The sequence below is a fragment of the Typopeltis vanoorti genome, chromosome 11 (genome assembly GCF_054136105.1).
Source record: "Typopeltis vanoorti isolate ZY-2024b chromosome 11, IOZ_Tvanoo_1.0, whole genome shotgun sequence".
NCBI classification, from domain to species: domain Eukaryota; kingdom Metazoa; phylum Arthropoda; class Arachnida; order Uropygi; family Thelyphonidae; genus Typopeltis; species Typopeltis vanoorti.
The window spans coordinates 86845463-86867133 of NC_143559.1; the positions used below are offsets into that span (position 1 = coordinate 86845463).

Genomic DNA, 21671 nt, shown 5'->3' on the forward strand with positions numbered 1-21671 from the left:
AGAGTTTTGGATTTGGTCATAGCATCAGAAGAGCTGATAATAAGTGAGGTGACATCTCTTCCACCAGTTGGAGAGAGCGACCATGTGGTTTTGACTTGGAAATGAACAGACATGCAGATGTATCAAAGAAAAGGGAACATACGTGGAATTATAAGGCGGGTGATTATAGTAGTCGTAGGTATCAACTAGGGACAGTTCCATGGAGGGCAGAATTGGAAGGCCAGGATATCATTAGTGCTTGGGAAATTGTGAAAGAATATTTGTTAGCAGCAATAGTTAGCTGTATTCCACAGCAGCAATAGTAAGCTGTATGAAGAAGCGGACACAATTTGGTGTAAAGTGGATGACAAACGATATCAAACAGGAACTGCAGTTGAAAAAGAGATTATGGAAGATATACAAGGAGAGGGGTGGAGGACAGATACACGAAGAATATAAGACGCAGGCCAGGAGAGTGACCAGAATAGTGAGGAAGGCAAAACTGGAATATGAGAAGAGATTGGCACTAAGATCCAAAGAAAATCCTAGGGAATTTTTTAGCTATGTGGCCAGTAAGTGGAGAAACGATTGTGGAAGAATGACATTGCGGGATAAAAATGGGAATAGAGTGATTGATTCAGAGGACATAGTGGAGTGGTTCAATGAGCACTTTATTGGAGTATTTCATCCTGGAGGAGGTTTTAATACTAGAGGGATAGGGCAGGATCAGGGTTTAGAGGTGCAGGAGGAGAGCGTGTTCCAAATGCTGAGTACTCTGGATACCAATAAAGTTGTTGGACTGGATGGTATTTCACCATGGGTTTTGAGAGAAAATGTGCTAAAGAACTGACAGCTCCATTGATTTGGCTTTTCAATAAAAGTCTGGCTGAAGGAAAGGTACCTATGGAAGGAAGGTAAGATAGTGCTGCTGCATAAGGGCGGTAGCAGACTGGAAGTGTCTAATTATAGGCCTGTTTGTGTGTCATCAGTAGTTGTTAAGGTCTTGGAGAAGTCAGTGAGGGACTATATACAGCGTTGGGTAGATGCGGGTAATGTTATCTGTGAGAACCAACATGGATTTGTTAAGGGGCGCTCTTGCTTTAGTAATATGATTGTCTTTTATAATAAAGTGACAAGAGCAGTTGATGAGGCAAAGGCATATACTGCCATTTTTTTGGATTTTGCAAAGGCGTTTGACTGGGTGCCACATGATAAGCTGATATTTAAGTTGCAGCACATGGGTTTAAATGTTGGGTTAGTCAAATGGATTCAGGATTGGTTGACTGATAGGTATCAGAGAGTGGTGTATTATGGGGCAATATCAAGGAAGCAGAAGGTTACAAATGGGGTTCCACAGGGCTCAGTACTGGGACCTGTATTGTTCAATCTTTATATCAATGATATTGTCAATGGATTGCAAGGGGACATTCAGTTGTTTGTGGATGATGTGAAGTTGGGAAGGGTTATCAGTAATAGTGCAGATGTGGCAGCCCTGCAAGAGGATTTGAATAAACTAGACAGATGGGCAAATAAATGGGGGATGTCGGTTCAATGCAGCAAAATGTAAAGGCGAGGTTTAGGATCCATCTATAGGAGGATGCATACTCGATTGGAGGAGCTGTACTGGAGGAGGAGGTAGGGGAGACAAGAGATCTGAGGGTGATGATTGACAGAAAACTGAAATTCAGGGAGCATGTTGCAAAGGTGGTGAGGGTAACTCAGAGATTGCTGCAATACTGAGAAGGACGCTGACCTGCAGAGATAAAAGAGTTATCATTCCGTAGTATAAGGCCCTGATCAAACCACACTTAGACTATTGTTCTCACATTTGGTCCCCAGGATATGAAGGGGATAAATTGACTGTAGAAAGGGTACAGAGGCAGATAACAAAGATGGTTTCAGGACTGTACAATATGAGTTATGAGGATTGACTGAGGGAATGTGAACTGCAGAGTTTGGTGGCTATAAGAAGGAGAGGTGATATGATCGAGACTTTTAAACTGCTGAGAGGCAGTTACAGGGTAGACATTGGAGAGTTCTTTCACTTGGTGGAACGGTGGGAAGGAGCGATGACAAGGGGCCATCCCTGGAAGTTACGAAAGGAGGCTGTGCGCAAGAGGGTGAGGAGTGGTTTCTTTGCGTGGACAGTGGTTGAACCTTGGAATGCATTGCATGAGAGAGTTGTTTTAGTGGGAATGGTCAATGGGTTCAAGGAGTGGTATGATAAACTTTGTTTCCTATAAACGACCTCCCTCGATGAGTCTTTTGACTTCATGGAGTCTTGGATAATAATAATAATAATATATTGTTTACAAACAAGTACAACAGCAGAGGCCCTGTGGGCATACCACTGGTTACTCTCCTTTTTTGAGACACTTCTCCATCATATACAACCTGCTGGTATTGTTCAGACAGCCAATCTCTGATACATCTAACCAATGTACTATCTATTCCGATCCTGTGCAGCTTGTACACCAACTTATCATGTGGTAATCTAGCAAATGCTTTTGAAAAGTCCAAGGATATCACTGTATATGATTCTCTCTTATCTAACACACTTGTACCTTATCATAAAATGCAAGTAAATTGCTAAGAAGGACCTACCTTTTACAAATCCATGCTGACCATCATAAAGAATGCTATGTCCATCAGTCCAATCCTGTATTCTATTCCTTGCCAATCTCTCCAATACCTTGACTACAACTGCAGTTATACAAACTGATCTATAGTTGGAGACTTCTGTCCTAGAACTATGCTTGTGGAGTGGTACTATTTTGCCTTCTTTCTCTGCTTAGGAACCCTACCCACTGCTAGATCTTCATTAAATAACCAGGTCAAGAACATAGGCAACTGTAGTGTACATTCCTTAAGAATGCATGGTAATATGTCATCCATTCCACACAACCTTATTAATACCAACTTATGTGGTAATCTAACCCAACCAACATCTGATACACCACCTCTGATTCCTTCACTTCCAATTCTCCTAATACTTGCCTCTCTTCTATATATTGCACAGCATCATTTACACCAGCATGATATATGCTGATAAAGTGCTCATTCAATAATTCCACAATATCCTTTTGAAGCTGTTATTCTGCTGCTATGACTATCCGCCAGTGTTAATATGCCATAATCATTATTTCTCTTGCTTGCCCATATAGCAGAAAAATTTCCTTGAGTTAGCCTTGGCCTCACCAGCCAATCTCCTCTTATACTGCACCTTTTCTTTCTTTACCAGGCTCATCACCTTTCTAGCTTGCACTTAATAAGCTTTATGAATCTGACCATTGTCTTGTACCTCCTCCATAACATTTTCATTTCCAGCACAGTTTACTTGATTTCACTGTTCATCCATTTCACTCCTACTCTATTTACCCACTTAACCCTTGATATGCAGTTATACATTGCTTTTGTCAGATACTGCCTTGTGAGTTTCCATTCATTGTCAACATCTTTTTCTCTCAGCTCATCTTCCCAACATACTGATGGTAACTGACTATAGAGTTTCCCATGATCACCTACTTTATACTTCCACATGTATCCAATTTTGCCAGTTACCTTTCTTGTTTCATCACTTCCCAAACAAATACCTCATGACCACCAACCAGCAGCAGTGTCAACACCTCATTAACAACTTGCGAACTACATCGTGCAAAGTTATCACCAAATCCAAAACATTAAAGCCTCTGGTTGTTTCAATCACATGCTGCTTAAGATACTTATCTCTCAGAAATTCCAGAAACTCGCTCTCCTTGTTCCCATGCATTATCTCCTCCTCCTATTCTATATTCCTGTAATTAAAGTCTCCCATCAGAATCACTTTCTTTTTTATATGCCCAACTAATTTGCCTAAACATTTCACAGTCTGTATTCTTTGCATTCCCTGACTTAGAACAGCATCCTATCAGATATACTAACCTGTTTTTCAACTTCACATCACACAGATTCAAAATCTGTGCATGCACTATCATTTTCCACACTTTGCCAACACAATTCCTCTGCAATCATTAATAGCAATCTCCCTCTTTTCACATTTCTATCCTTCTGCAAAATTATATATCCTTCTATTTCTATTCCCTACATCACATCCTCCTTAGACAACCAAGTCTCACTTATTCGAATTATCTTTGGGTGTACTGACTCAATCAATGGTAGTACTGACTCCAACAAACTCAACCCTCTTGTTTCAAATATCCCTTACATTTGTGTACAAACATAATAATCCCCGTGTTTGAGGCCATTCTACCAGCACCAATATTCTGTATTCTAGTTGCTATACCACCTCTCTCTCTCTCTTCAGTCTGATCACTCCTGTTTCTCTGATTTCCATTCCTACCTGTCTCATCCTCACCTTTATGCATTCCATCATCTTGTAGACGCTGATCATTTACTAAATTAACGTCTTGATTCTGTGTCTTCTCAGAAAACAATAGACTTTCTAAATGCCCAACACCAAACTCAATCAAACGTAATCCATCAGCTTTAAACAATTCCAACTTCCCTTCAAATTCACTCCATAGGTTCATAAATTGAACTCCCCTTAGCCTTAAACAACTCAGTCATCTTGCTGTTCATTATCTCTGCTATCCTTCTCAATTCACTGTTGTGACATCTAGGCAACATGCCTTTTGACTTTTCCCAACAATGCTATTTTTCTTTACCTAATGCAACAACTTCTTCAAGTCTCTATCAGCATTCTTTTTCTCTCCAACTAAGTCATTTGTGCCCTTGACTACCACTAATTTTGATGCCTGGTCTTTCCTTTTCTGCGACACATCAGTTACTTTAGATGTTTAATATCCTCTTCCAGATGTTTCATTTTGCTTTCCATTTGCACTAACTCCTGCCTAAACTCTTCTACTATGGTCCTGACACTTGCTCCCATTTCTAATTGCTCTAATCTATCAAGACGCTTTTCACTTACTGATTTTCATACCAAATTTCAATTTGATATGAACATCATTAAGGCTGCCTATGAAAATAGGCAGAAACAATGAAAACATAAGCTGCATTCTGAATGGGAAACCTATAGAATAAGTAAAACATTTCAGCTAATTAGGTGCAATTATTTAGTGAAAATGGAAAATTAAATATTATTATTATTATTACCCAAGACTCCATGGAATCAAAGACTCATCTAGGAGGTCCTTTTATCATACACACAGCTCATCACCATGCTTTAAACACACTCAAATTCTTTGCAGACACCACACTCTCAGGCAAGGCATTCCAATCATTCACAACTCTGTTGCATGAAAAAAACCTGCTTCTCACTCCCCTACTCACACCCTCCTTATATAGTTTCCAGGGATGACCTCTGGTTCTCCCCTTGATCTCCCACTATTTTCTGTAGAACCTCTCTAGCATTGATTCTATAACAAGCCCTTACTAACTTGTGGGTCTCTATCATATCTTCCCTCTTCCTCCTGTCCACCAGACTCTGCAAGTTGCAACTTCTCAATATTTCCTCATACTCGACATTCCAGAGGTTAGAAACTACCTTAGTCGCCTCTGGACTCTTTCCAACGTCTCTTAATTCTTTTGAAAACCAGGTGACCAAATCTGGGCACAATAATCCATATGTGACCTAGTCAAAGCATTATTCAGTGGAATAAGAATCTCCCTACAAGTCAGTGTCCTGTGCATCATTCCCAGAAGCCTTTGTGTTGTCTTCACAATTTTGGTTATGTGTCCCCTAAATTTCAGATCCTTATCCACCATCACCTTCAGATCTCTTATTTCCTCCAACTCCAACAATATATCCTCACCAAGCATAAATTATGCATCCTATTTTTGTTTTCCAAATTTCAAAACCTTACATTTTGCAACATTGAACTCGCATCCCCATTTGCTTGCCCAATCACTCAATTTATTCAAGTCTTCTTGCAAGGCCACAACATCTTCTCTTTACTCTTCATGGCTCATCCCAACTTTGTAAACAACTGAATATCTCCATCCAAATCTTCAACAATATCATTAATATACAAGTTAAACAGCAATGGAACTAAAACAGACCCCTTAGGCACACCACTAGTAACTTTCCTTTTCCTGGATATCGCACCCCCATACACAACTTGTTGATACCTATCAGATAGTCAGTCTCCATTCCAATGCACCAATCTAATATCCAACCCCATCCACTCTAGTTTGACTATCAACTTATCATGCAGTAATCTATCAAAAGCCTTTGCAAAATCTAAGTATATTACTGTGTATCCTTCTCCTCTGTCCATGGAAGTAATCACCTTATTGTAATAAGTAAGTAGATTACCTAAAACATGACCTCCCTTTAGCAAATCCATGCTGTCCATCAAAGATAATACCATTGTTGTCAACCCAATTCTGGATCCAAGTTCTCACAAGCTTCTCCATCAACTTAACTACAACCCCTGATACACAGATAGGCCTATAATTTGATGCTTGAGTTCAATCACCTCCTTTATGAAGTGGCACAATCTTGCCCTCCTTCCACTCCTTAGTAACTTGACCCATTGCAAGACTCGTATTAAAAAAATATGTCAAGGCTGGCTTCAACTCCCTGGCACATTCCTTCAGAATACGTGGTGATATATTATCAAGTCACACAGCCTTATTTACATCTAGTTTGCTGAACTCCCATACACTCTTGCTGACTTACAGTCAGCCAGAGGTGATGCGATCAAAACTTTTAAACCGTTGAGAGGCAGTTATAAGGTAGACATTGGGGAGTTCTTTCGCTCAGTCAAACAGCAGGAAGGCGTGATGACAAGGGGCCATCCCTGGAAGTTACAAAAGGAGGCTGTGAGCAAGAGGGGGAGGAGTGGTTTCTTTGCATGGAGGGTGGTTGAACAGTGGAATGCATTGCCTGAGAGAGTGGTTAGAGTAGGAACGGTCAGTGGGTTCAAGGAGTGGTATGATAAACTCTGTTTCCTAAATTTGACTTCCCACTATGAGTCTTTTGACTCCATGGAGGCCTGGATAATAATAATTATTTATGTGACCATAGGTTTTTTTTAATTACTATATATGTTCATATAATAACGCCTACCAGTTTCACTAGCTTTCTCAAGGCTTGAACAGTAAACACAAAAAAATGATAAATGCACAAAGTATAAAGAATACAAAACCCTTAGTAACTATAAGGTAGCTAAACTGATGCGTTCGCGTGACAGTGTCAGCATGTATTGCGAATCTTTAGTCCGTCCGTGTCCTGAACACGCGTTGCATGAGTACACGTTATATGATTGTTGGTGTACTGTAGTTCCATCAAACTGAGTGAATTGATTAAATTTTTGCAAGTCTCATTCAATATGGCACCTTGATTTCTGTTTAGGTTGCTGCCTGTTTGTAGGAATACTTTTGCTTCTTTGAATAATCGGTGTCTGAAATCATCATTTATGTAGGGCATAGAACTATTTTCCCAGTCTATAGAATGGTTAGAAGTTGAAAAGTGATGCGCTAATCCAGAGATGATCGTCCTGTTATGATTGACATCTCCAACATGTTCTTTCTGTCTGATTTCGAGGCTTCTTGAAGTTTGTCCAGTGTAAGAGAGGCCACATGTACATGGAATATTATACACACCTGGATATTTGTAAAATGGAACATTATCCTTAGGAGATCTTAACACCTGTCTAATGCTAGTAGTTGGTTTAAATTTCAGACACCGATTATTCAAAGAAGCAGCAGTAGTCCTATGAACAGGCAGCAACCTAAACAGAAATCAAAGTACCATATTGAATGAGACTTGGAAAAATTTAATCAATTCACTCAGTTTGATGGAACTACAGTACGCCAACAATCATATAATGCGTGTTCAGGACACGGACTAAAGATTCGCAATAAATGCTGACATTGTCACACGAACGTATCAACTGTTAGTTACTAACGGTTTTGTATTCTTTATACTTTGTGCATTTATCAATTTTTTTGTGTTTACCATTCAAGCCTTGAAAAAGCTAGACAGTTGCTAGCGAAACTGGTAGGCGTTATTATATGAACATAGATAGTAATTAAAAAAACGTATGGGCACATAAACAGTAATAAGTCTTATATTTTAACACTTCATGACCAAATATGAATACTTTAAATAATTATTATTATTTTTATTTTTCAATATAATCTCCTTTAAGACTAATACATTTATTTCAGCGATGCTCCAGCACCATTATCCCGTCCCTGTGGTAGTTCTCAGTAAGATCCGCAAAATACCCCTCTAAAGCTGCAATCACCTCTTGATTCGAAGAAAAATGCTGACCAACGAGTTAGAGTTTTAGTTTCGGGAAGAGACAGAAGTCAGAGGGAGCCAAATCTGGGGAATAGAGCGGATGTTCCAACAATTCATAGTGCAGATCTCTTAATTTTCCCATTGCCAAAACATTTTTGTGGATAGGTGCATTGTCCCGATGAAAGATGATTTTTTTTTTCTGCAAACCGGGTCTTTTCTCACAAATTTTTTCATCTGGTCTGATTAAAAGATCGGAATAATATTCCCTCATTACTGTTTTACCCTTTTCAAGATGATTAATAAACAAAATACTTTAGCATCTCAAAACACCGATGCCATGACCTTTCTTGCTGATGGAACTGACTGTCTTCTTTGGCGCTGAACAACCGGCTTCTGTCCACTGTTTTGACTGCTGTTTGGATTCTGGTGTGTAATGGTGAATCCAAGTCTCATCCATAGTAATAAATTGACGCACAAAATCAGTTTTATTCTTGTTAAAATGCTCCAAGCACTGTTCAGAGATTTTCACGAGTGCATTTTTTGATATGCTGTGAGTAAGCGTGGCACCCATCTTGCACAAAGCTTTCTCATTTGCAATTCTTCATGTAAAATATATCCTACATGTTCTTTTGAAATGCCTATAGTCTCAGCAATTTCATGCACTTTGACTCTTCAGTCATCCAGTGCCATATCGTGCACTTGATGAATGATTTCTGGTGCTGTTACACTTTTTGAACATCCTTCATGTGTATCATCTTCAAGGCTGGTGCTGTTACACTTTTTGAACATCCTTCATGTGTATCATCTTCAAGGCTGGTGCAGCCATGTTTAAACTTGGCAGCCCATTTCTTAATTGTTGTAAATGAAGGAGAAGAGTGCCCATAAACTTTTATGAACTTCGAATGATTTTCTTTTGTTAAACCTTCTTTTACAAAGAATTTTATAACCGCACGATACTCAATTTTATCCATTTCAAAGGATACAGACAACACTTTTGGTTCAGAAAGCTGCATAAAACAAACTACTTGATAGAATGACTTGTAATTTCACATGGTTTGCTTATGATAGATGTACCAACTTGGAAAAAAAAAATCTTGCCAATAGTGTTGCCATCTATGGTTGTGGCCGAGAACTTTTTAGACCACCCTCGTATATATATTTATGTTAAAAATCATATTAAAAATTAAAATATTAGAAAGAAACTTGACATTACTGGCATTCAGGAATGCATTATGTGATCATGGCACCTAAGAAAAAATCTTAGGTACCATGATCACTGAAACAGACTGGAGAGGGAAGGTTAGCAAAACAGGTTTTTGATTTGAAGATGGCAGAAAAAAAGATCCAACAAGATCTAGGTGGATCGATACAGTTAAATGCCTTAGAAGACCCGAGTATAGAACCTGTCAGTATTGGAGTCCTGACAGATACACTAATTTGAGGAAAATTGTTGATAAGAAGTTAGTAATGATGAAACTTTACATGTTGTACTTCCCTTTAGGGTGCATATCAGGAATTTGATTATGATGAACTATTTGGATATAACAAAGCTTACTTATAATAGCTATTTATAATATAAATATATAATATATGTATTATATATTTATTTTTATGTGATATAACTATACAGATGATGTCTACTGGAATGCTTTTGAACAGTTTAAAAACACTTTAACCTTGTTGATAGTTAGATCATAATCTGTTGTGTTACATATCAGTTTGGTTACCTAATAACACTAACAGTAAATAATAACCACTTATTTTCTATTATTGAGCATGTTTGTATCTGTATGTAGAGATTTGAAACTGGATAATGTTCTGCTAGACTGTAATGGAGATGTTAAATTGGCTGATTTTGGCATGTGCAAATTAGGTTTGCATGAGTATAGGAAAACTTCAACATTCTGTGGAACTCCTGATTATATTGCTCCAGAGGTGAGTAGTAATAGCATATGCCTTCATATTTAATGTATATCTCTATATTAGAAACTGTGCATGTTGCACATGTAACATTCTTAACTAACAAGTTCCTTTCACTTTACCAACAGAAGTGAGAATTAATTTGATTGATGCAGTTTTGTATGACCATCACTTATGCACTTCTTTTTTTTTTTTTTATCTGAGAGAGAGAGAGAGAAGTATACAGTAGAAAATTTTTTGATATAAAAAAAATCATGGATGCACTTAAAATTCCTTCTGGGTTTTTGTGTTCGACCCACTTATGAAAGCAAGAAGCCATCCATGGAAGTTATATAAGAGTGTGTGATGAACAAATGAGTAAAGGAATAGTATTTTTATGGAGAGTGGTGCATGAGCAAAATGTTTTTACCAAGGAGTCATGAATGTGAAGAGTGTAAATGAGTTTAAAGCACAATAGGATATGTTGCTGTTTGAGTGAGAACTCCTGCACTGAGTTCATTACTTCATGGAGTTCTTTTAATAATAATAAGATGAACCATTTTTATTTTTACCTTAATTCATTGAATATGCATTTATTCAAATTTAGTTAGTTATTTTCATAATTTTGACTTTAATTTTTATTAGATTAAAGATAGTCTGTGTTGTGTTAAAGTTGTGTTTTCTTAATAAATAAGAAAAGGTTGATCATCGGAGGTGATTTTAATTATAGTAACATATTGAAATAAAAAATTTGTCTAGTTTTTTGAAGGACAACTACCTTAGCAACAAGTAATGATAGCAAAGTGAAGATCCAAGAGTCTTGGATTTTATCATTTTATCAGAGGATGATATAATAAATGAGGTGTTGAATCTCTCTCTCCCGAGAATGACCTGAGATCACCTCTGTTGTGGCGAAGTTCACATAGTTCACCATATGTGAACTTCTGTGAGGAAAGGATATATGTGGAACTATAAGGCTGATGAATGCAGAAACTTCAGGAAACAGCTTGAAGTTGTGCTAGCATAAATGAGGATTTGGTTGGAAAGATGATTATTGCTGCTTGAGCACTAATCAAGAATTATTTAACAATAGCATTGTCCAGATGTATTTCACATTGGAGAGGGTGCAGAGACAGATAACAAAATTGATATCAGGACTGTACAGTTTTGATTATGAGGATATGATTGAGACATTTAAGCTATTGAAGGGTTATTATCATGTTAACACTTAAGCGATTTTTTCATATGGTAGAACTAGGGGAAGGAGCAAGAACAAGGGGCCATCCCTGGAAGTTGCAAAAGGGAATGGTGAGTAAAAGGGTAAGAAATAAGTTTTTTTGCATGAAGTGTGGCAGGAGCATGGAATGCATTGCCTCATAGGGTGGTGAATGTGCAGACAGTGAAAGCTTAAGGAGTCCTCCCACGAAGGTCAGGGGGGGGAAAATGTCAGTAGGTTAAATACAGTAGGTGTGAAATGAATGAAGAGATTAAGTATGCAATCTGGAAGAAAAAGATAGCATTATTATGAGGTAGCATGAGATGGATGATAATAATCTGTTACATAAGAGGTATAAAGAAGAAACTGGGAAGGCACAGAAATTAGTCAATGAAGACAAGAAAAATCCCAAAGTTCTTATAATATGTTGCCAGTATAAGAAAGAATGATTATGATAGAATGTTAAATTGGTGAAAATGGTAGCTTGGTATCCACTACAGAGGATATAAGTGAGATATTATATAAACTATTTATAAAAGTATTTTGTCATGAGTGCAGTGAGAATATATTAGGAATTAAGTAAATTTAATAAGACATTAGGACGACAACTTGACAAGGTTGTTAACTAACTGGAACACTGTTCCAGTTAGTTAACAACCTTGACACTTGCAGTGGAGCAAGTCTCCCAGTGGATTGGAAAGAGAACAAAATTATTCCACTTTACAAAGGAGGTGAAAGTCAGGGTTTGAATTGCAGGACTGGGATGCAGAACTGTGTTGTTGATAACAGCATCATTCTCATTCTGATGGTCACGTGGGTTTCCTAAAGGGAAATCATGTTTTAGCAATCCGCTCAGATATTATAGGGGGACAATTGTAGTGGAGAAAGGAAGATACATATACAATGGTATATTTAGATTTATGGAAAGCTTTTAATAGATTACCACATGACAAGTTGTAATTAAACTGGAATGGATAGGATTAGATAATAATTTAGTGCATTGAATAGTCAGTTCATTGGCTGTTGATAGGAGAGCAGTGTCCCAGAAGAAGAAAGTCACAGAAGTGGTTTGTTGTTACAGTGTGTTTTGGGCTGTTGGTGTTTAACTTGTATGTTAATGAGATTAAGAGAGGTTTAAATAGGAACATGCAACTGTTTGCACATGATGCAAAGTTTGAGGAGAAATAGACTATGCAAGTGGAGTTTCTAGTCCCTGTTGCAAAGTGAAAAGTTTTAAAATATAGACAGCAAAGATGGGATGCAGAGTATACAGTTGGTGTTTGTCTTAAGATATCTTATGGGATGAGGGAGATGATGTAGACAAAGAACTAAAATTTATAGGATACATTGCTAAAATTGTAAGGTCATCATAATGGGTTGTGGCAATAATATGGATGGATTGAAAGAACTTTATGGTTCCTCCTTTTATATAAGGCCTTAATCAGGTTTTATATATGGAGTATCATGCATAAATTTGGTCATCTAGTTTTCATAAAAATGAGAATATATTGAAAGGGGTGCAGATTAATTGTTTCAAGTGATTTCTAGTCTCTGGAATGTTGTTGGGTGTAAAGAAAGACTAAGGAAAAGAATTTGCAGAGCCTTGTGGAGAGAAGGGAGTATAATTGAAACAAATTGATAAAAAGTTGTTACTGAATTAATGTAGAACAGATTTTTCATGGAAGCAAAAGAGAAAAATGGACCTAGAAGTTGTATAAGGAGGGAGTAAGCAGGTTAATGTAGACTCGGGTTTTTTTTTCATGGAAAATGGTAGGTAAGTGGAACATTGCCTGAGAGTGTAGTGAATGCAATAACAGAATGAATATGGTTTGATAAATTGTGTGTGACAAAAGGACCTCCCACAGTGAATCTTTTTCTCCCTGGTGATCTTCTGATGATAATAAAATGTTATCTCATGATGATATTTAGTTTATTGTTGTTGTTGTTATGTGACACCTCTAAGGATCCGAAGACTCATTGAGGGAGGACACATTCTACAACTCTCCATCTCTACCACTCAGTTCACCAACCACAGCGAACCACAACTGCCATCATCATCTACACCAACGCAATCTACTGCCCACCACCAATAGTATTTTCACAGACAATCAGATTTTTCATGGAAACAGAAGAGGAAAATGGACCTAGAAGTTGTATAAGGAGGGAGTAAGCAGGTTAGTGTAGACTCGGGTTTTTTCATGAAAATGGTAGGTAAGTGGAACATTGCCTGAGAGTGTAGTTCGAATCCCACGGTGGGATTCGAACCTACAGCCTTTTGGCTTCAGAATGGATACACTAACTACTCGGCCAACCAGGCTGGTGCTACGGTATATAAGCGGTATATACATATAAGTATACTATATATTGGTTACTACAGTATATACAATAGATTTTAAATAGAAAGTTATTTAATAATCACTTTCTATTCAAATCTGATTTTGATCAGGATAAAAATAAGCATTACATTGAAAAGTTTTGAAAAATATATATGAATGCTAATTATATGAAGAGCCAAAGGCTTCGATTCGGTGACATAACTTATTTAAGTTAAGAGATATTACATCCCATATTGTTTCTTAGCCGAATAAGAAACTCAAAGAGTTTCATGCCGAACATAGAAACTATACAAAGTTCGGCGATTCCAAGCATAAGCAAATACCTGTACCTGGATACTGCAGCAACTGACCCTTTAGGTAGTGCAAGCTGAGGCAACTCATATCAAAGGTGGAGCAAGCTCTGATCACTATTCTTGATATTTACCCATAATGTGAACTTAGCTCCTAGGAGCTGTATTACTGTTCTACATTATGAGAGAAGGTCACTACCCAGACCAGTTTCAACATTTATTGAGGTCTCATCAGTGAGTCGGTAGACCTAGTTAATAATACCAAGTTTGTAGCGAACAGAACTTACATCCCTTCTATGAGAATTGCCAAGAGGTGTCCTAATAAATTACTAATTATATGAAGAGCCAAAGGCTTCAATTCAGCGACATAACTTATTTAAGTTAAGGGATATTACATCCCATATTGTTTCTTAGCCAAATAAGAAACTCAAAGAGTTTAATGCTGAATATAGAAACTATGTAAAATTCGGCGATTCCAAGCGTAAGCAAATACCTGGATACTGCAGCAACTGACCCTTTAGGTAGTGCAAGCTGAGGCAACTCATATCAAAGGTGGAGCAAGCTCCGATCTCCGAACCGGTCTGGGTAGTGACCTTCTCTCATAATGTAGAACAGTAATACAGCTCCTAGGGGCTAAGTTCACATTATGGGTAAATATCAAGAATAGTGATCGGAGCTTGCTCCACCTTTGATATGAGTTACCTCAGCTTGCGCTACCTAAAGGGTCAGTTGCTGCAGTATCCAGGTATTTGTTTACGCTTGGAATCGCCGAACTTTATATAATTTCTATATTCGGCATGAAACTCTTTGAGTTTCTTATTCAGCTAAGAAACAATATGGGATGTAATATCCCTTAACTTAAATATATATATATATATATATATATATATATATATGAATGTCCTAAAAATGGATCAAATCAAGAACAGCTTTCAGATGAGAATTACAAACTGATAAAAGGTAATATTTGGGTGGGGGGGTTGGAGGGGAATGAAAGAGTTTGAAAACAAGAACCAACTCTTAGACACTTAATGGCAAAATTTGAAGAATGCATTGACTGATTCAATCACAGACTTGTGGTAAAGTTGTCTGAAAGGATAGGAAAAAAAAAAATCTTCAACTGGTGAAGGTCAAAATAGAAGATTCTATTTTGACCTTAGAAGATTTGATCCCTATTCTAGAAGCAATCATACAGAGTGGAATTTGGTAGTTAAGATGTTCAATGATTGTCAGACATCCTGACCGGTAATTTGGGTCTGTCAATCTGAAGGTTGGTTGGTTGAAGTAGCAACTTATTCACTAGGAAATAGTGATTATAGAACAAGGTGGGTTTCCCATTAATTTCCTTTCCCAGCACTAAGTATTTTATATATAAGTTTCAATAAGGAAATACCATCAGTAGACATATTACTTACAATTATATTAATGGAATTAACTTGCATAAAATATTCTTTATTTGTAGAATTTTCTCCTGAGTATCACAGGCATGTTAGGCTGAGAACCTTTCAGACCACCCTTGTATATTGTGAATAGACACTTTCTAAAAGTTCTGATTTAATCATTTTTTAAGCATATCACTTAAATAAAGGAATTTAGAAAGTAAACAGTGTGTGCGTGCGTTTTCATGTATGAAAATTAAAATTCACTATCATAAACTATTTATTTTAATTCTCAGATTTGCAAGGGAAAACAGTATAATCAGTCAGTAGACTGGTGGGCACTTGGAATCTTATTGTATGAAATGCTAGTTGGCCAATCTCCATTTAATGGTACTGATGAGGATGAGCTTTTCTGGTGCATTTGTAATGAAGAGCCATTTTTTCCTAGATTTCTTAGCAAAGAGGCCATAAATATTATACAGTTGGTAAGTATTAACTTAATAATGCATGCTTTTCAATATACAAAGTTTAATTCAAGTGTAATTGCATAATGGCAACATACACAGTAAGTAAGTAAGTAAGTTTACATATCATTGTTTACTGCACTGAAAGTTGATTAATGGAAAAGGAGTGAAGAAATTCGTTAAAGAATTAAATGTGTTTGACTGTTAGGGAATTTAATTTGAGCACCAGATTAATGTTACAAAAAAGAAACCATGAGGACTCCTTTATGGTTGGACAAAGAGGGGGTTGAATTTTTAACTCATGCAAGAGATCTCTCTTTTAAAATAATTAAAAACATGAAAGTCACCAATACCCAGTTATCAGATGTAACTCCTCAATACCTTCCTCTGACCATTTCTCTCTATCACCACCCATCCCATGCCCTGCTCAGACCTAAAGACTTCCCTCACATCCCAGACTATTATATTCCTTATTGTCTGCACACACACAATTACTTCTGCATCCAACATCCACACTTCTCAAGTAATTTCTTCTCCCCCCCCCCCACACGCACTAATTTTTCTGAGTCTTGCTTTCCTTCTCTCTCTCTTTCTCTCCCCCATTCACACTGCTCATCTATTCAAAGGTGTTCCTTCAATCTCTGCTATCCTACTTCCCTGTTCTTTTACATCACCTCTTACTTCCTCAGAATTTCTGTTCACTGCAGTTATTTTCCTTTTTAGCAACAGCCCCTCATGCTAAATCCATTTAAATGCAAGTCATCTCTCTTGCACAGTTCAATCTGTATCTCAATTATCACATATGTTCAAAAACTGCAATCTATTATACAGCTCTACTAGTATGCTATTCAGCCTTTTGCTTGTGGTCTCAGATCATGACTGTCATAACAGTTAATTTGTTTGTTCCTACTACCACTACCAAATCTTTTTGCTGTTATTCCTCACATCCATCTCTCTACATTTATACAGGCTGTTGAGTTGGAGCCGGTATAAAGCTAGAGGTTTCTATGGAGCTGGAAGTCGGTTAATAAAAAAGCTCTGTGGCTCAGAGTAACTTGGTCAGTCATAATTGTGAGAGGTGACACATGCTTTAATGCTTCCTGATGTAGTTTTCATTTCCTTTTTTAAATATTTAAATCAGTGAAGTAGTTTTCAAATAATACATATTTTATTTTTTCAGAAATGTCTGGCAGGTGCATTTCTCCCCCCTATTCAAGCAAGTGTAGAGTGTTATTTTCAGTTCTAAAAATATCATTAAATCATTATTTAAATTAAGGGGATATTAAATCCCACAGTGTTTTAAAACCGAATAAGAAACTCAAAGATCGGAATCAGAGAGTTTCATGCCGAATATAGTAAACTATAAAAGTATCGGCGATTACTAGCGTGAGCTAATGCAAGTAGTCCTAGTACGTAGTACAAACTCGGGCAACTCGCAGCAAAGGGGGTAAAGTTCTGATCGCAATTCTTGGTATTTTCCATAATGTAAAAACACATTTCCTAGGAAATGTATGCTGTTATTACATTATGGTGGGAGATCACTACCCTCAGACCGGTTTCAGCCTTTATTGAGGCTTCATCAGTGAGTAGCTAGACCAAATTAATACCAAAGGGTATAGCGAAAAGAACTTATATACTCTGCTATACGAGTTGTCGAAAAGGTGCAACCCATTAAGTTACTTAAATATAAAGAGCCAACAGGCTTCATTTCGGCAATATAAACATTATTTAAATTAAGGGGATATTGAATCCCACGTTGTTTTAAAACCGAATAAGATCTTTGAGTTTCTTATTTGGTTTTAAAACAATGTGGGATTTAATATCCCCTTAATTTAAATTAATTAAGGGAATATTAAATTAATTAACTTAATTTACTTAACTTAATTCTTTTCTTCTTGTACCGTTCGGGCATAATAAGGTATTAGTTTTTTGGTAGTTTCTTCTGGCCATGTGTTAATGGATTTAATTAATTCAGTTGTTTTCTTTTTGATGCATTTCTTGGGGTTGTACTTTATCATTTGGTAGGTGTTGTGGACCAAAAATACACAAAAAAACAAGCCACTATGTCCGATTGTTGAAGGAATCAACAGCCCGAATTACCACTTAGCCAAAAAATTAGCAGCCACACTCAAGGAATTGGTAGATCATTCTCCTTCCTACATAAAAAATGCACAACATTTCATAAGCAAAATTAAAAACATTACACTCAACAATCAAGATTTATTAGTCAGCTTCGACATAACTGCCCTTTTCACCAATGTCCCGATCAACGATACTGTTGTGCTCCTACAGAACATATTTCCACACGACATCACGGCCCTCTTTGCCCATGTACTCTGCTCCGGATATTTCGTGTGGCAAAACAATTTTTACCTTCAAAAAGAAGGTACAGCCATGGGATCACCACTTTTCCCCCCAATAGCTAACTTTTATATGGAAGACTTTGAGCAATGGGTTCTAGAGTCAGCGTGCCTAAAGCCCAAAATTTGACTCGGATGTGTTGATGATATTTTCGCCATTTGGCCCCATGGCCACGAAGCACTCAATACATTCCTTAGCCACTTAAACAAACAACACAAATGTATCCAATTCACCATTGAAATAGAAAAAAACAACTTTCTTCCTTTCCTAGACACACTTGTCACATGTCTTCCCTCAGGCTGTCTCTCCTTCTCAGTCTACCACAAACCCACACACACACAGGCCAGTACATACACAAAAATTCTACAACCACCCAACACAAAAACTAGGTGTCATAAGCACCCTTAAACACAGAGCTCAAACTATTTGTTCAAATGAGCAAGCTCTGAACCATGAATACAAGATCATCAACCATATATTTATAAAAAATCATCATCATCATCATCATCAAATTCCTGCCATGTACCCTCAAGGGGTGTACAGGATATGACAGTACTACATGAAAAAATTACATCATTACTAACTTCCTATCTACAATTTTCCTCCAAATCAGTCTGTTACTTGTCAAGACTCCAACATTATCAGATCTTATATTTCTATCGTCTAAGGCACTTTGTACCGTATCAATCCACCTATATCTTGGTCTTCCTTTGGGTCGTTTTCCTGCCAACCTGGCAGAGAACACTTGTTTTGCTAATCTTTCCTCTCCCATTCTATTTAAGTGACCATACCATCTGAGATTAGCTCTGCTAACGCATTCCTGGATGCTAACAATGTCAAGTTCTTTCAATTTATAAAAAATTGATACAGTAAAAAAAAACTATTCACAGCATCCTGCACAGAGACACCACTAAAAACAAAAAAATTTCAAGAATGCCATTGCCATTTCTTATGTTAGAGGCATTTCAGAAAAAATAGACAGAACACTACACAGATACAACATCAAAACCACCTTTAAACCCCTGACAAAATTAAGACACCTACTCAGTTCTTCCAAAGATCCTCTTCCACACCTAGCTCACCCAGGAATTTACAAAATACAATGCAGATGTAACCTACCATTCATAGGGGAAACAGGGCGAACCATCCCAATTAGGAAGGATGAACACAAACGACACATTAAATACCTCCATTTTGGAAAAACTGGCCTTTCAGACCACGCACTCCAGATATACCACAGAATTGATTGGAAAGGTACCAAGTCCCTACAGCACCAAAACCTGGTTCGAGAGGAAATTTAAAGAAGCATGTGAAATGCTCGAACACAATACTAATCTGAACAAAAATGACGGTCTAACCATTCCAAGAAAGTGGAGGACCCATTTACAATCACTATAGCAACCAGAACAAGCCAAAGAAAAAAATCTCAATACAAGAAGACTAGGTGGATTTTTTTTTTTTAATATTATTATTATTATTTTTAAACATTCAATAGCAACCTGAAAGGTACAAGTCCAGAAAAAAATCTTAGTATAGCAACCTGAGTGGTACAAGTCCTTAAGAAAAGCTTAGTATGGGAGAACTTCAGCAGGATTTATTTATTTATTTTTTTTTTTACCACTAGAGGTCAGGCTAAGTAAAAGATCAATTAACAGCGCAGATTCAATTTACCATTGTAGAGTGCATGAGCATGTAGCTTGTCTTCATATACACATGTATTTTTCTGATGATGACCTCAATACAGGGGACGAAATGTCAAGTGTTATTTTATTAATAAGTAAAATAATCATTTCAACACGTCTGTTTTGTGTCCCTAAATTCGTAAATATGAATGCTGATCACCGTATAATCTTAAAAGAAAGAGCTATTAATTATTATTATATTATTATTATTACGGGCAACTCCAAGGAGTCGATAGACTCATCGAGGGAGGCCCTAACATCATGTCAAGAACAACTATTCGACACTCACACAGTATCTATCATACCTCGCCTTGAACTCATTCACAGTCATGGAACCCACAATAGACTCTGGCAGCTTATTCCACTCATTCACCACTCTCCAAGTAAAAAAAACCTAGCTCTAACACCCTTGCTAACCACACGCTTGCCCAGCTTCCATGTATGACCCCTAGTCCTCCCACCACCAGTCCTATTCTCAAAAATACTTTCTGAATTAATCTTATAGAAACCCTTCAGTAATTTGAATGTCTCAATCATATCACCCCTTTTCCACCTATCAACCACTTTCTGCCCACAAATCCTCAACCTGTTCTCATAAGGTTCATTCCATAGACCTGCTATCATCTTGGTCACTCGTCTCTGGATCCTCTCTACCTCCTCCCCATCAAGAAGACATCCTGGCACCCATATCTGGGCACAGTAGTCTAGATGGGGGTCTTATCAAGGCTCAATACAGAGCCTTAATAAGAGAGGAACAATAACCTGTTTGTCTCTGCTTGTTAAAGTATTTTTCAGCAACCAAGTGATTTGATGAGCTGATTTAGCTACTTTTGCGATGTGCCCCTCTGAACTTCAACTCCCTATCCACCAACACTCCCAAATCCTTGGCCTCATCAATCTCCTGGAGTATGGTTCCCACCAATGTGATATACTGCTGCTAATCTTTTCATCCCAAAATGCATAACCTTACACTTTGCCACATTAAATTGACATCCATTCTCCTTAGTCCAGTCCTCCAAACTATCCAAATCATCCTGCAAAATTTTGACATCCTGTGCACTCACTATTGCTCTACCCAACTTTGCATCATCAGCAAACAAATGAACACTTCCTCTCACATCCTTTCCTATATCGTTAATGACCAAATTGAAAAGTAGTGGTCCAAGAACGGAACTCTGCGGCACACCACTATTCACAGGCTGTCTTTTGGACTCTACTCCTGAATAAACCACTCTCTGATATCTCTCCATCAACCACCCTCCTATCCATCTCACCAACCCTATATCCATCCCATATGCTGCAGTTTATTGATTAGAATTCCATGTGGTATCTTGTCAAAGGCCTTAGCAAGGTCCAGTAGAATTGCTGTAAACCCATAACCCTTATCCAGTTCAGCGGTCACTGTGTTATAAAACATGAGCAAGTTACTGAGGCATTATCTACCCTTCACAAAACTATGCTGTCCCCCACACAGTATCCCATTTTCCTCTATCCAATCCTGTATTTTTCTCTTGACTATTTTCTCCAAGACCTTGACAACGATTCCTGATATGCTAATCGGTCGGTAATTTACAACAGCAGTCTTGGAACCTCCTTTATGCAGTGGAACTATTTTACCCTCTTTCCACCCACTCGGGACTAACCCAGATTTGAGACTCAGATTAAACAGAATGGTCAAGGGTACTGACAATTCTTTAGCCGTTTCACGTATAACACAAGCTGGTATACCATCCAATCACGCAGATGTATTAACATTGAGGTTTTGTATTAGACTACTCACCTCCACCTCATTCACCACAATTCCCGTATAAACTTTTGGTTCATTCATTTCTGCAATGTCACCACCTGGATGATAT

At 37.5% G+C, this 21671-nt stretch overlaps 1 protein-coding gene across 6 annotated transcripts in view; it reads left to right on the plus strand.

The window, feature by feature from the left end:
* Positions 1-21671, plus strand: part of LOC150101827 (putative protein kinase C delta type homolog) — a 270938-nt gene that overhangs the window by 207288 nt on the left and 41979 nt on the right. For 4 of the 6 annotated variants that reach the window (XM_090400070.1, XM_090400071.1, XM_090400066.1 and 1 more), the window contains one exon: positions 15605-15793. In XM_090400070.1, the coding sequence (XP_090256196.1) occupies positions 15605-15793 (189 nt within the window). Of the gene's footprint in view, positions 1-9984; positions 10124-15604; positions 15794-21671 lie in introns of all 6 variants that reach the window. The other 2 variants (XM_090400072.1, XM_090400067.1) reach the window with 1 other exon arrangement.